This window comes from Myotis myotis, unplaced genomic scaffold (assembly GCF_014108235.1).
Source record: "Myotis myotis isolate mMyoMyo1 unplaced genomic scaffold, mMyoMyo1.p scaffold_m19_p_10, whole genome shotgun sequence".
Taxonomy (NCBI): domain Eukaryota; kingdom Metazoa; phylum Chordata; class Mammalia; order Chiroptera; family Vespertilionidae; genus Myotis; species Myotis myotis.
The window spans coordinates 26,562,819-26,575,745 of NW_023416314.1; the positions used below are offsets into that span (position 1 = coordinate 26,562,819).

A 12,927-nucleotide genomic window follows, 5' to 3' on the forward strand; every position below is an offset into this window, starting at 1 on the left:
CATTGGATTTTTTAATATATCTCTTTTATAGGGAAGATATGAATGACATTCGCATAAAACAAACTTTAGATTCTTAATTCTGTAGGGATCTGTGAATGTATATTAAGGGGCCTAACTATATTTTTCCCCTCCAGCAATAAATCCAAGAGGATATATAAATAACTTTAGTAGACAAAAACACAACTGCCTCTCCATCCAGGACTGACTGTGAGAATTTTTCTGTGGGTCACACATTTCATACTGCTCACAAGGCCCACAATAAAAAAGGGCAGTAACTGTGAAGTTCAAGCAAAACCAATCATTCAATTCCACCTGCCTTTCTGGAGACAGCAGAGTGCAATGGTTGCCTTTGCTCCTGCTTCTCCAGTCCTGCTCTCCTCATAGCTACATCTCCTTGGGCTGTCCTTGTAGGCCAGGTCATCCCAACCCCCACTCTGTCTGGGTTTGAGATCTAATACGCCTCTCTGACAAGCAAAACTTACTTCCAGATCTTTGCCTCTAATATTCTTCCTTCCCCATTGAAAGGAACCAATGTTTCTTGGAGATATGGCTGATTCCAGGCCTGGGGCAGTATGGTGCAAGATGACTCTAAAACATTTTGTTATACTAGAGAGAAGGTGCTAAACATAATGATGGAGATATAAACCAGAGACATAAGAACCGTCTTGAAGGTGCACTCACAGGTGAAATCTGGGACCAGATGATCACCAATGTGAGATAGACGGTCAGCATGTGCCTTCAGATATGACACCCTCTGAGAAAGACACAGATTAGCTGTGTAGAATTATGGCTAAGAATACATTACTTGGATCCAATCATGAGGACATATCAGACAAACTCAAACTGAGGAAGATTCTATTTTAAAATGTGGGGAGGGACTGTACTCGCCAAAATGTCAATCTCATAAAAAATAAAAGGGTGTGGAAATAGTTCAGATTAAAGAAGGCTAACAAGCATGACAGCTAAATGCTGCTTAACCCTAGAAAGGATCCTGTTACAAAGAAAGAAAAAATCCTATAAAGGCTAGTATTAGGTCTATTGAAGAAAACTGGAATATAAATATCAGATGGGAGTAAAGCATTCTATCAATATAGACTTTGCTAAAGTTGATAACTGTTCTGTGGTTATGTAAGGGAATATTCCTGTTCTAAGGAAAAACACTGGAATGTCCAGGAGTAAAGGATTCTGCTCTATGTAACTTACTTCTAATGGTTCAGATTTGGAGACAGGAGGAAAAGCAAACAAGATAAAATATGAACAGTCGGAAATCTGGGTAGAGTATATGTGTGAGTTTTTTGGTACTCTTTTTACTGTTGCAATTTTTCTGTAAGTTTAACATTATTTCTGCATCAATGTTTAAAGAAAAGAGTAAAAAATGTTTCCCTGGTGAGGAAAAGCCCTTGTTAGATCAAATCAATGTTTTCTAACATTTTCCTACCAGTACATTGGTTTCATATAACAGATACAGTTAAGCTAAGCAGTAGGTGAGATGCAATTTGAAGTACCTTAGATATTATGTATGTATTCAGTTATCAATATTTATTGAACACATATCATGTGCCGGATAATGTGGTATAATATGCCTTTTCTCTCCTCAAGAAAGCATACTTGATAGGTGTGAGTGAGAATAAATGATTGGAAAAGAAGAAAGAATTCACAAACAGTTTATTAGTGACAGCAAATTATTTGTAATAAACTTCATGTTCTCTACTCATCTCTGTGCATTAGAAACTCATTTGAAAGCCGCTGGCTAAGTTAACACAGCTCAAGCCACTTTTCTTTTTTGATTTGAGGCCCAGAGAAGTGAGGCTCCCCTACTGTACTTTTGTGACCAGCCCATGTGCCTTAGGAACAAAGTTCATGCTTTCTCCAGTCTCTAAGTGTGGAGCCCCTCTTTGCAATGTCATTAAGTCAGCATTTGTGGTCCTGTCAAGCCCTGCACTGTCCACGGGGATACCCAGTCCTCCCAGATGGTGACTGTCAGTTTTTGTGTGTGCCTTTGTCTCAGCTTGTAGTGACGGAGACTTCTGGGCACCATGCGTTGCCTTCACATATATTATCGAAGGGCCAACTTTATATTGTCCATCTTCAAGAAACTCGTGCACTCTGGGTCGTCAGAGTACAATGGATAGGACTCTTGGATTTTGGCACTTGACAAATCTAAGAACAGATTTAGCTCTGCCATCTAACACATGGGCGATAGTAGCCAAATTACTTAATATCTCTCTTAATTCCTCAAACTGGAAATGATGATGCCATCCTTCTCAGAGGGTGATTGGAAGGGTTAAGTGAGATAGTGCTATGCAAATGTTTAGCGCAGTGCCTTGTACATAGTGATTACTTGGAAAATGATAGTCATGCATATTACTTTCGGAAAATAATCGTACTTCTTATTTTAACAGCTGGCACCAGGATTTCTCTTTAGGGTGTCATTCCCCTTGTTGAAATTGCTTCTGGGGGAGCGTAAGGCCTGGAGTTATAGATTGGAAGGATCCAGGGAAATGAAAGAGACAGGGAACCTACACTACATTGTTCAGCAACAGAAGTTAAAGGGTAACACAGGAACCAAAAGGACAAAAGCAAAACAAGACAAAAAGTTAAGGATAGTGAGGTAAGGAAAGAGAGCAAGGTTTGTCTACATGCCAGAGTTTTAGGAGGTGGACCATCTAGTGCAAACCCTGAGTTGTTTTTCTTGCCACACGTCAGTACCTGATGTCTTTCCAACCCTCCAGCTCAATCTGGGCCTTGAATGAATGTTCTTGGTTTTTTGTTTGTTTGTTTTGTTTATAGGTTTGTTTCCATAATTAAAATCGAGGTGACTGGGCAGCCTTGAGCAGAGAAGAATGAACAGGTGCTGGAGGGAAGATGCAAGCAAGATGGAGAGCTCTGCAGGAGAAGTAAGTAGGACCCAAAAGAGACCATGAAAAGGAATCTCTGATGAAGCAAATAATCTTAAGGGATAATGGGATAGGAACTTAATCCCTGTGTGTGGGTTTTATCCTTATAATAGTTAAAGGAATGGACTTGCCTCAAAGATCCTAGTGTCCAATATAATGTACACTAGGTAAAATACTTAAACTAAAAAAAAAAGTATTATAAATCTACAGTCCTATATCTATAATCCCCAAAATACAAAAAGTTCTGTAAATGTATTATTTTGTTTGGCACCAGTACTCTTTTAGTGGAAATACCTGACTTCCTTTGCTATCAGGCTGCCGTTGTCTTTGTTTATTGGCACAGTGGGTATAGTCATACATATTGCTAAAGAGTTATTGATGCGTTGGATTATGGTGTGCTGACCAGACTCTGCTAGGGTTATTGGCCACTGACGTACATGTGCCACATGCCCTTACTCAACTCAGAAAATACTAAGTTCTCAAGCCCTTCTGCACTTAGGGTGTTGGATAAGATTGTAAAGATATATTCAGAAAAAAAACAAATGTTAGGTGAGTGAAAAAGAGGGCGGTTACCTTCCAGTGTATTTCTAAAGCTGAAGTTGGCAGTTTTATCCATGGGCCCTGATTCATACTGGCTCAAACTCAGGCAAAATTCCACATCAGCTGAGGAGGGGAGCCTCTGGGTCCTGCCTTTGTCATGGTTTCCAGGGTTGCGCAGTAATGGTCCCTCCGCAGTCCCATTGCACAAGACCTGGCGGCTGTCGTACTCCTCCAGATGGCTACAGATGACCTGCACAAAACACCTGATGTTAAAGGAGTTGTCACCACCTCTAAGTCAAAGGAGAAAGTAGGGACGTTGAAGTTCCTTGTCACCATATTTTGATTTCTAATCATCAGTAGATTAATAGTTTAAAGTAAATTGTTGAAGAAAGCAGCTTTCGGAGGGTTGCAGAGTAAACCATGAAAGTTAAAATCTAGAAAAGAATTGTAATCTTTTATCTACTTAAGAAAACATGTTAAATTCCCTCAAATGGAGATAATATTAACTATTTCATATAGTTGTAAAATATTTATTTGATGAGAAAATTAACTTGAGGAATATTTGTTAATTAACTGTCATGCGACTTCACTGGTTTTATGCCACAAAATCTGGCCTGGCCCAGCGTTTAGAGGTGTACCCTCTTCTTTTTTCTCTTTCTGATCTTCTCTGGCTATAACAACCAGTTTCATGGCTTACATGCCCACTATGTATACTAATAAAAGGGTAATATGCTAATTAGACTGGACATCTTCGGGACAAAGCCATGGTGTCAGGGTCCAAGGCAGAGGCAGTTAGGAGCAATCAGGCTGGCAGGGGGGAGCAGTTGGGGGGCGATCAGGCCGGGAGGGGAGGGCAATTAGTGGGAGATCAGGCTGGCAGGGGGGAACAGTTAGGGGTGATCAGGCCAGCAGGCAGAGGTGGTTAGGGGTGATCAGGCAGGCAGGCAGGCATGCGAGCGGTTAGGAGCCAGCAGTCCTGGATTGCGAGAGGGATGTTCCAGAAATAATTTGAAAACTTAATCCAAAATCATTGTCTTTATATTTGATACAGAGGGGAGGCAGGGGAGGAGAGTGTTAGCACTAATGTTAGGATCACATAGATCACAGTAAGAAAGACTTGGTTCCCAATATTGACTCTTTATTAGCTACATGACCTTGGGCAAAATACTTAAGCTCTCTGCATATCAATTTTTTTCATTTGTAAATGGGGATTGTAACAACTTTTTATGAAGGACCAACTAATCTAATATGTGTAAAGCACTTAGTATGTAGTGCTAGGTATATAGTATTTAATAATAATAGCTCTTATAATTATTATTGAATATAAGATCATTCAGAAGGCCACCAAATTGTTTTTAACTCTGGCTCTATAATACTGGTTGAATATTCATTATTATAGTAAAATAATATTAATATTATTAATATTAATATTAATATATTAATATTAATATATAAAGATAAAACTAATATATAAAGATATATTGTAATAGTAATTTCTACACATGAAACTCAAAGAATATCTCATATACTAAACTAGTCATTTTGCACTAACAGATTTCATTAAATCTCATCATAATAATGCTTTATGTATATTATTTTAATTTTAAAGGAAAAGGTCTCAGAATAAATAATTTCTCTGGGATCTTGTAATTAGGTAAGTTAAAATAGTCTACTGCCGTGGTCAGCAAACTGCGGCTCGCGAGCCATATGCGGCTCTTTGGCCCCTTGAGTGTGGCTCTTCCTAAGCCTTAGGAGTACCCTGATTAAGTTAATAACAATGTACCTACCTAAATAGTTTAAGTTTAAAAAATTTGGCTCTCAAAAGAAATTTCAGTCGTTGTACTGTTGATATTTGGCTCTGTTGACTAATGAGTTTGCCGACTACTGGTCTACTGAAACTCATGTTTATATGACCAAAAGATTATATACCCTTTCCACTATCTTATTCTGTTTTCTATTGCTTTTAGTTTTTCCATTAACACAGAAAACAAGCGTATATGATAATTGTAACCTAGGTTTCTTTGGTTGTTAAAAAAATCAAAGGTCAAAGATTCTAAATTGTTTAATATCATCTGGTAATGGCAGCGAACTTCGGACAAAAAATGGTTCTTTTTCTATTTTTTTAAAATATATTTTTATTGATTTCAGAGAAGAAAGGAGAGGGAGAGAAAGAGATAGAAATATCAGTGGTGAGAGAGAATCATTGATCGCCTGCCTCCTGCACGCCCCCTATTGGGAACTAAGCCTGCAACCCAGGCATGTGTCCTTGCCCGGAATTGAACCCGGGACCCTTCAGTCCACAGGTCGACGCCCTCTCCACTGAGCAAAACCAGCCAGGGTTCTTTTTCTATTTTAACACAAGTGATTTATAAAATATGATGGGGAAAAATAAGTGTCTCAAGTCAAACGAAAAAGGGAAACAGAACAAACAGATGTATTAATGGAGAAGGTGAACCCAGTGATTTCTTAAATGTAAAGAAATAGCAATAAACTGTCATTTATTAAAAGTTTTCAGGAGCAAAGATTCTTCTTGTGGCATTAGAGGTTTTAACTGGAAAAAAACAGAAGACATATGACATTCCACAGAATCTTTTTCATAAAGAAAAAAAGAGCTGTTATTTCATTGAGCTGTTGCCATGGTTACATAAAACCCATGACTGTCTGCTAAAATGTGACTTTTTTTTTTTTTTCCCCTCTGTTTGCTTCCATGTGATGTGATGTACTTTTCACCTGATGAGTGAATTTCCTGGCCACATTTCACTCATATCTGTCATTGAGGAAATGTTTTTTTTCTCTCTATTTTAATCAATCAAGACAGCTACCCCTGATGTACCTTTTCTTTTTATGGCTAGCTTTTCTGCTGCTTGCATAACACTGGGTCTAATCGTGTTGAGCATAGGTATTTGTACTTTAATACTATTAAGAACCCCTCCATCTCTGGAAATAATAGACTGTTTTAATTGATAACAAGCATGCTTTTACTTAAAAAGATTTGGGCACTAAACAAACAGATAAATGAACAAACATACAAAAAATATGTGCATTCTGAATAAAAGCTTTCTAAGGAAACTAACATTAAGTACCTGATTTTTAAAATATTATTTTATTTCATAGAAATACCTACCATTAAATATTATTGATCACTTTAAATAACACTCAGATATGTTGTCACTCACTTGGTCTTCTTTATTGTGTGATCTCTCTCTTTAGTTTTCTCATGCACACACGCAAACACACACATAGAGAAACCCAGGGAGATAGAGCTATACAAAATGTATCCTTCCAGATTTTAAGTAAATTGCTGCTTATAATAGCCTGTTGTATCCTTAGCCGTGAGTATCTAATGCCATAAAGAATAGTGTAAGTAAGGTTCTAACGAATTCCAGCCATGCGGTTTCATTTTTAATGTTTGTTAGCATTGGAGTTAACATTTCTGTGAGTTTTAATTTTGTTCCATTCAAATGCATTTATAAAGCCCATTCCATGTATAGAGAGCATTGTCCCAGGCTTTGTGGATATAAAAATAGATGAGACATGGCCTCTACTTTGGAGCAGCGGACAACCTGGTGGACAAATATAGGTTTAAAAATAATGACATGCCCTGCAGAGTTATAGATGCTGTGCCATAGATCTGGACTAAATAAGTAATGGACCAAATGTACAAAATGTAACAATGCTAGCACAAAGGGGTTAGAGTTCATTCTACTTGAATAAGGATGTAGAATATTTTCATTACAGTATGAATGAAAGGACTACATTAGTGTATCTGCCCCGATTGTCTGTACAATTGATTTTTAAGGAAGTCAGAGTGACTACAACCCAAATTCCACATCCACTAATTAGTGGCTTATTTGGAATATAATTTGAGTCTAACTGGGAACAACATGGTTGACTTGGAATCGCACTGGAATCAGAGGCACTGGGTTTTAGTCCTTACCTGGATGACCTTGGGCAAATCATCCTGCCATTTGGGGCCTATCTTCCTATATAAAACGTGGGCGCTATACTAGATACTGTTGACTGGTCTTTTAGTCTCAGAGTTCACAAATGTTATGAATCTCTAAAACCTCTATTTTCCCCCCTTGCTTTCAGTTAAACGTACTGAAAGCAAAGGGGGGCGGGGCGGGGAGGAGGGGAAATGGAGGCTCTGTATCAAAGGAACTATCAAGCTAGCAGATTTGGAAGGTGTTAATTTGTATGAAGGCTTTGTGATTTTATCTCACACAAAATAGCCCAGTTCTTGATTTGAGTGTTCAATTCAGGCAAAAGCATTGACCCCTGTGGTGTGTTTATTACAGAAGCTGAGTTTATGAAGTGGAAGAAATATCAGAACAATCTCATGTTAATTAAATCAGTGATTCTCAGTGCTGGCTGTACATTAAAACCACATCAGAAGGCTTTAAAATGCAGGTGCCTAAACTTCGCAGTGGACCAACTGAATATGATTTTCTGTTAGAAATTCGATGCGTGGAGCCCATGCAATTGCTTTTAGTTTTTTTTGGTTTTGTTTTGTTTTTAAAATATTTTTAATGTATTTTTATTGATTTCAGAGAGGAAGGGAAAGGGAGAGAAGGTTAGAAACATCAGTGATGAGAGGGAATCATTGATTGGCTGCCTCTTACCTGCCCCCTACTAGGAATTGAGCCTGCAACCCAAGCATGTGCCCTTAACTGTGATTGAACCCAGGACCCTGAGTCAGAAGGCCAACGCTCTATCCAGTGAGCTAGACCAGCTAGGGCTTGTTTTGGTTTTTGAAGCTCCCTACATGATTTCAATGCTGAGAATTACTGAATTAATCAATATAAATAACTGATCTTGCCCCGTTTAGCTCAGTGGTTGCGCATCGGCCCATGAACCTGGAAGTCACAGTTTCATTCCCAGTTAGGACACATGCCCAGGCTTTGGGCTCAATTCCCAGTAGGGAGTGTGCAGGAGGCAGCCAACTGACAGCCCATGTCTCTCTCTCATTGATGTTTCTATCTCTCTATCTCTCTCCCTTTCTCTCTAAACAATTAAAATATTTTTTTAAATGATCTTAATTTTAAAAGGACTATAACATGAGAGGTTGTGTGAATAAATGGGAACAAACAACTAGAATTGGTTTTCATTGTCACTTCACACAGTGATACCACTCACAGTAGGTGAATACAAATGTTTCATTCACTTCACCTTCCTTATTTAAACTACTTTTTGCTTAGTTTTCTTCAATGGCCTTTGTCCACCCTACACCCTATTTCATTTTTAACACCAGTTACTACATAGCAGGTTAAACATAGAACTACATTGAACCTAATGTTATAACAATCTAGTCCAACACTTACTTATTAGACCTTATTTTTATGTAGAAATAAAATTGGCTGCAATCATAAAAGCAAAAAAAGGAACAATTTTCCACTCGATAATTAATAAATGATTTGAAAATAATTACAAATATAATTCTGGTATTACTAAGGAGCATGCATCTCATGTAATTAAATACCAGTTAATATCCATCTATTAGATGTTGTAACTGTTTTTTTTGGTAATTTAGATAACCCTCCTGACTTTCTGGGTCAAGTGAAGCTGCATAGTTAAGGAAAGCATTACAACTCACTGAAAACCCTACATCCAACCTTAGCAATATTTTAAGCAGTAACAGAGCATGTGAGAGCTAGGTGAGAGTTTTATACTTTATAGATTAAGGCAGGAGGTCTGAAGGCTTATTGAAATAGATTTCTTTTTGCAAGGACCTCTTTTTCCAGACTTTCCTACACAAATACACTCATTAATCTTGATAAATAGCTGACATTAGTGACCACAGATATTATACAGCGACCATTTTTCAATGAGCTTCAATAGGTTCCATTTGGAAAGTGTGTGAACTTAGTCTGTGTTGCAGGGGTTGGCGGTTCGGGGACAGATGGGAAGCCATCCACATTTGGAAACGTGGAGTGCAAAATGCAAATATAAGATTCTTCACATTTTGTTTAAATAGTGGACTTAGTTCCATAAAGCACTGCTAGACAAAACAGCTATAATAGAAATGTTTGGAGTACAAGCAGAAAAGCATTCCTTCTACCTTGTGGTTTAAAATGATTAATAATTAAAAAGCATATTTATTTGGTTACCTTTTGTCCCTAATTCAGAGTGAAAAATTTAGAAGAGGAGAAATAGAAATTAAATTTCAAAATAGCAATCCCTTATCTTGTACCTCTAAGTGTGCACACTTTAGGGAGCGGGGAGCTAATTTCTTCTGCAGCCGATTGAAAAAAGTCAGACAGAATGAGCTGGATCCTTCGGCTAAAGACACCCACCATAGCAGTGATATCCTTGAAAATAGTATAGACTAGCCATGACGCCAAGCTACCTGAGAATAAATCTTGTCTCTGCTACTAACTAGCTCTGTGATCTTGCACAAGTTACCTAATATCTTTTTATACCTTAGGTTTCTAATCTTTAAGATGGGAAAAGTTAGTAAAACTATTAAATCAGTTAATGTACAAAACCCAACAGGGTTTCACACATGCTAAATGCTCAATAAAGATTAGCTATTTTTTTTGTGGTTTTTGTTTGCTTGTTTGTTAATTCTCACCCAGTGATATTTTTTCCATTGATTTTTAGAGAGAGTGGGAGGGAAGAAGGCAGGGGAAGAAGGGGGCGCCCATTGATGTGAGAGAGACAAATCCATTGGTTGCCTCCCGCACTCACCCCGACCGGGGCTGGAGATTGAACCTGCAACCCAGGAAAGTGCCCTTAACTGAAAATCGAGCCCGAGACCCTTTGGTGTGTGGGCTGGCGCTCTAACCATTGAGTACACCAGCCAAAACAGCTGTTTTTATTATTTACCTACTTGAGCCTTAGGGTTCTTGTATGTTTTTTAAAAAGAAGATTTAATCTAAAGAATATTCCCCCAATTTTCCTGCCTATTAATCCCCAGACATTTAGCAAATGATAATACTTCCCTAGGACCCTCCACTAAAGATTCTAATCAAAGGTTTTGTGATAAGGCCAGGGATTTGTACTTTAATATGTGCTCCGTATGGATTTTGTTATGAAGAAAATTTCAGAAACACTGATGTAGATCATTTATTTAATCATCTAAACATTCATTCATCCATTCCTTCAACAAATATTTAATAAGCCCTTACCATTTGCCGGTCACCATCCTAGATGCTGGGGGGTGAATCAAATACTCTATTGATTAGACCTTAGGAACCTGGTAGAAGATATCAGACGAATAAGCTCAGATATCTATGTAACTACAATTGTGAAGTGTGCACTAAAGGAAAAATAACCAGGTATGTTGAGAGTTCTTAATGGGAGACCTTTTCTATTCTTGGCAGAAGAGGTGAGGAGGGAGGCTTACACAGCCCTGCCTGAAGAAGTGATTACTAAGTCTCCTTTATGCTCTGATACTGTATGTCCAGCACACCTTACCTGCCAAGAGGAGAAGAAGGACGCTGGGCTGAGAAGGTTAGGGTTTGCTGGGTTGCGCCCTCCCATTAATTCATCTGTGCAGATGTCACAGTTTTCAGCATCTCTCCAATCCCAGTATGGAATGGTGAAGTTCTCATCCCCTGTTATCTTCTGGATGCCTTGTTCCCACAGCAATAAGAAGAATCTGTGCCAAGGCAGGAAACCCGGTGCTTCATGAGCAAAATCAATATCTTTCCAGATTTCAGACCCCCCAAGCAGTGTGTCCATGGACACATAGTAGTGCATCCAGACAAAGAGGTTATAAATGCTGATGTCATTAAACATGGGTGTTGACCCATTATTCATTTGGCGATGGGTGCCTATGGGGATGACATAGTCTGAGCTGGTAGTACGCTTTGCTAAATTGAGGTAGGCAAGAAATTTGTTCTTCTCTGGAACACTCAAATCAAAGATGTTCCTTCTCACCAAGAGTCGTCTCTTTGTACAATTTGGTCCCCAAAAGCCAAACTTGCAATTTCCACAGTTGAATCCCATGAAGTTGCCAGAGCACTGGCAGGTCCTGTTATAGAAGACAGAGGGCCAAGACTCCCGGTCATCCACCCCTGTGAAGGGGAATTGAGGCCCATGGGGTGCATTGGACAGAACAACGTCCTGACAGGATCCCCTGCCGGAAAGCTGGCCACAGGGACTCCCATCACCGCTCCATGGTGGGCAGCATTCCTTCTCTATCAGGTTCTTGGAGGACACACAGGCTCGAGGGAATTGGCCTTCGGAGGTCTGGAAACTCCACAGCAGGCAGTACAACACAGCAGGTAGCATTCTTCCTCTAGTCCTCACAAGGCCTGTTTGCGCTGTGCAATTGAGCAACACAATTTTCTTTCAGCTAACCTTCCAGTGACTATCACATGTTTTGGCTCAGTCCTATATAATGCCACTCCCTCCTCCAGCATCAAACACTCTCAATGTTTGATGATCTTAAGCTTTCATCTTCTGAAACCCACATGACTAACTTTTCTTTAGAGTTGGCATGTATCCTGCAAGTGGGATAGCCCTATGTTAAAGTGAGAAACACTCTTCACCATTAATAGTTTCGTATGGTTAGAATGCTAGTAAAATAATATTATTAATGATAGTAATGCCTGATCTATGTAAACCCAGTTCACTGACTATGAAGTGGATGCTGCTTTGAATTTGAAAATAAGAAGTAGTGTCAGTAACAGAGCCTCTCCTGTTAAGAAAACTCACGAAGTGTTAGATATAATGGTTGTAAGGTAGATGCTTTTCAGAGACCGTAAATAGAATAGGCCACAGCATTTGCAGGTCAGCTTTGGAAAAAAAAAAAATCTTTTTCAGAGCCTAAAGATTATTTCTTATATATGATTATATTGCAGGTTCTTTATTTTCTATAAAGACAAAAATCTTTCTGCTACTCCTCCCTGATTATCTTGGTGCAGTTGGCCGCTTGCTAGCTCTCTAAGTACTCATTTTCTGACAATTCCTAAGGATAAGTGACTTTGATAAGCAGATGACCTGTCTTATTTTGAGGACTTTTACTATTTAAAATTCCAAAGGAAACTCTTTTTGTTTTTAATGCTGTAGTCATTGCAAAGTTTTCAATTTAGTGAGTGAATGAAAAAGAATTATTGTACAGGGTGTCCCCCCAAAAAAATGTATATACACTCTAACAGCTGATAGCTCAATTTTAAAAATGAAATGTATTTTAATAAACACAGCCTTTATAATTATTCAATGTGTGTGTATACATTTTGGGGGCACCCTATATTCTACAAATATTTATTGATCATATAAATTCTTTCAGGAATTCTTTCTCTGGGTGTATAGTGAACTAGATAAATTAAAATGCATGAATAGAAATATAACTTTACCACTTACATTAGTTTTCAAATGAGTAGTATAGATCATAAGTACCTGAGACTATATATGTATAAAGAATATATATATATACTAGAGGCCCGGTGCACAAAGATTTGTGCACGCGGGGAGGAGGGAGGGTCCCTCAGCCCGGCCTGTGCCCTCTCGCAGTCTGGGACCCCTTGGGAGATAACGACCTGCT

At 38.6% G+C, this 12,927-nt stretch overlaps 1 protein-coding gene across 1 annotated transcript in view; it reads right to left on the bottom strand.

Moving 5' to 3' along the window:
* Positions 1–11,730, bottom strand: part of TYR (tyrosinase) — a 69,606-nt gene extending 57,876 nt beyond the window's left edge. The window contains exons 1-2 of the mRNA XM_036321458.1: positions 10,854–11,730; positions 3,471–3,687 (exon numbers count right to left, since the gene is read on the bottom strand). Coding sequence (XP_036177351.1) covers positions 3,471–3,687; positions 10,854–11,672 — 1,036 coding nt within the window. The 5' untranslated portion in view covers positions 11,673–11,730. The remainder of the gene's footprint in view (positions 1–3,470; positions 3,688–10,853) is intronic.
* Positions 11,731–12,927: the final 1,197 nt, after the last annotated feature.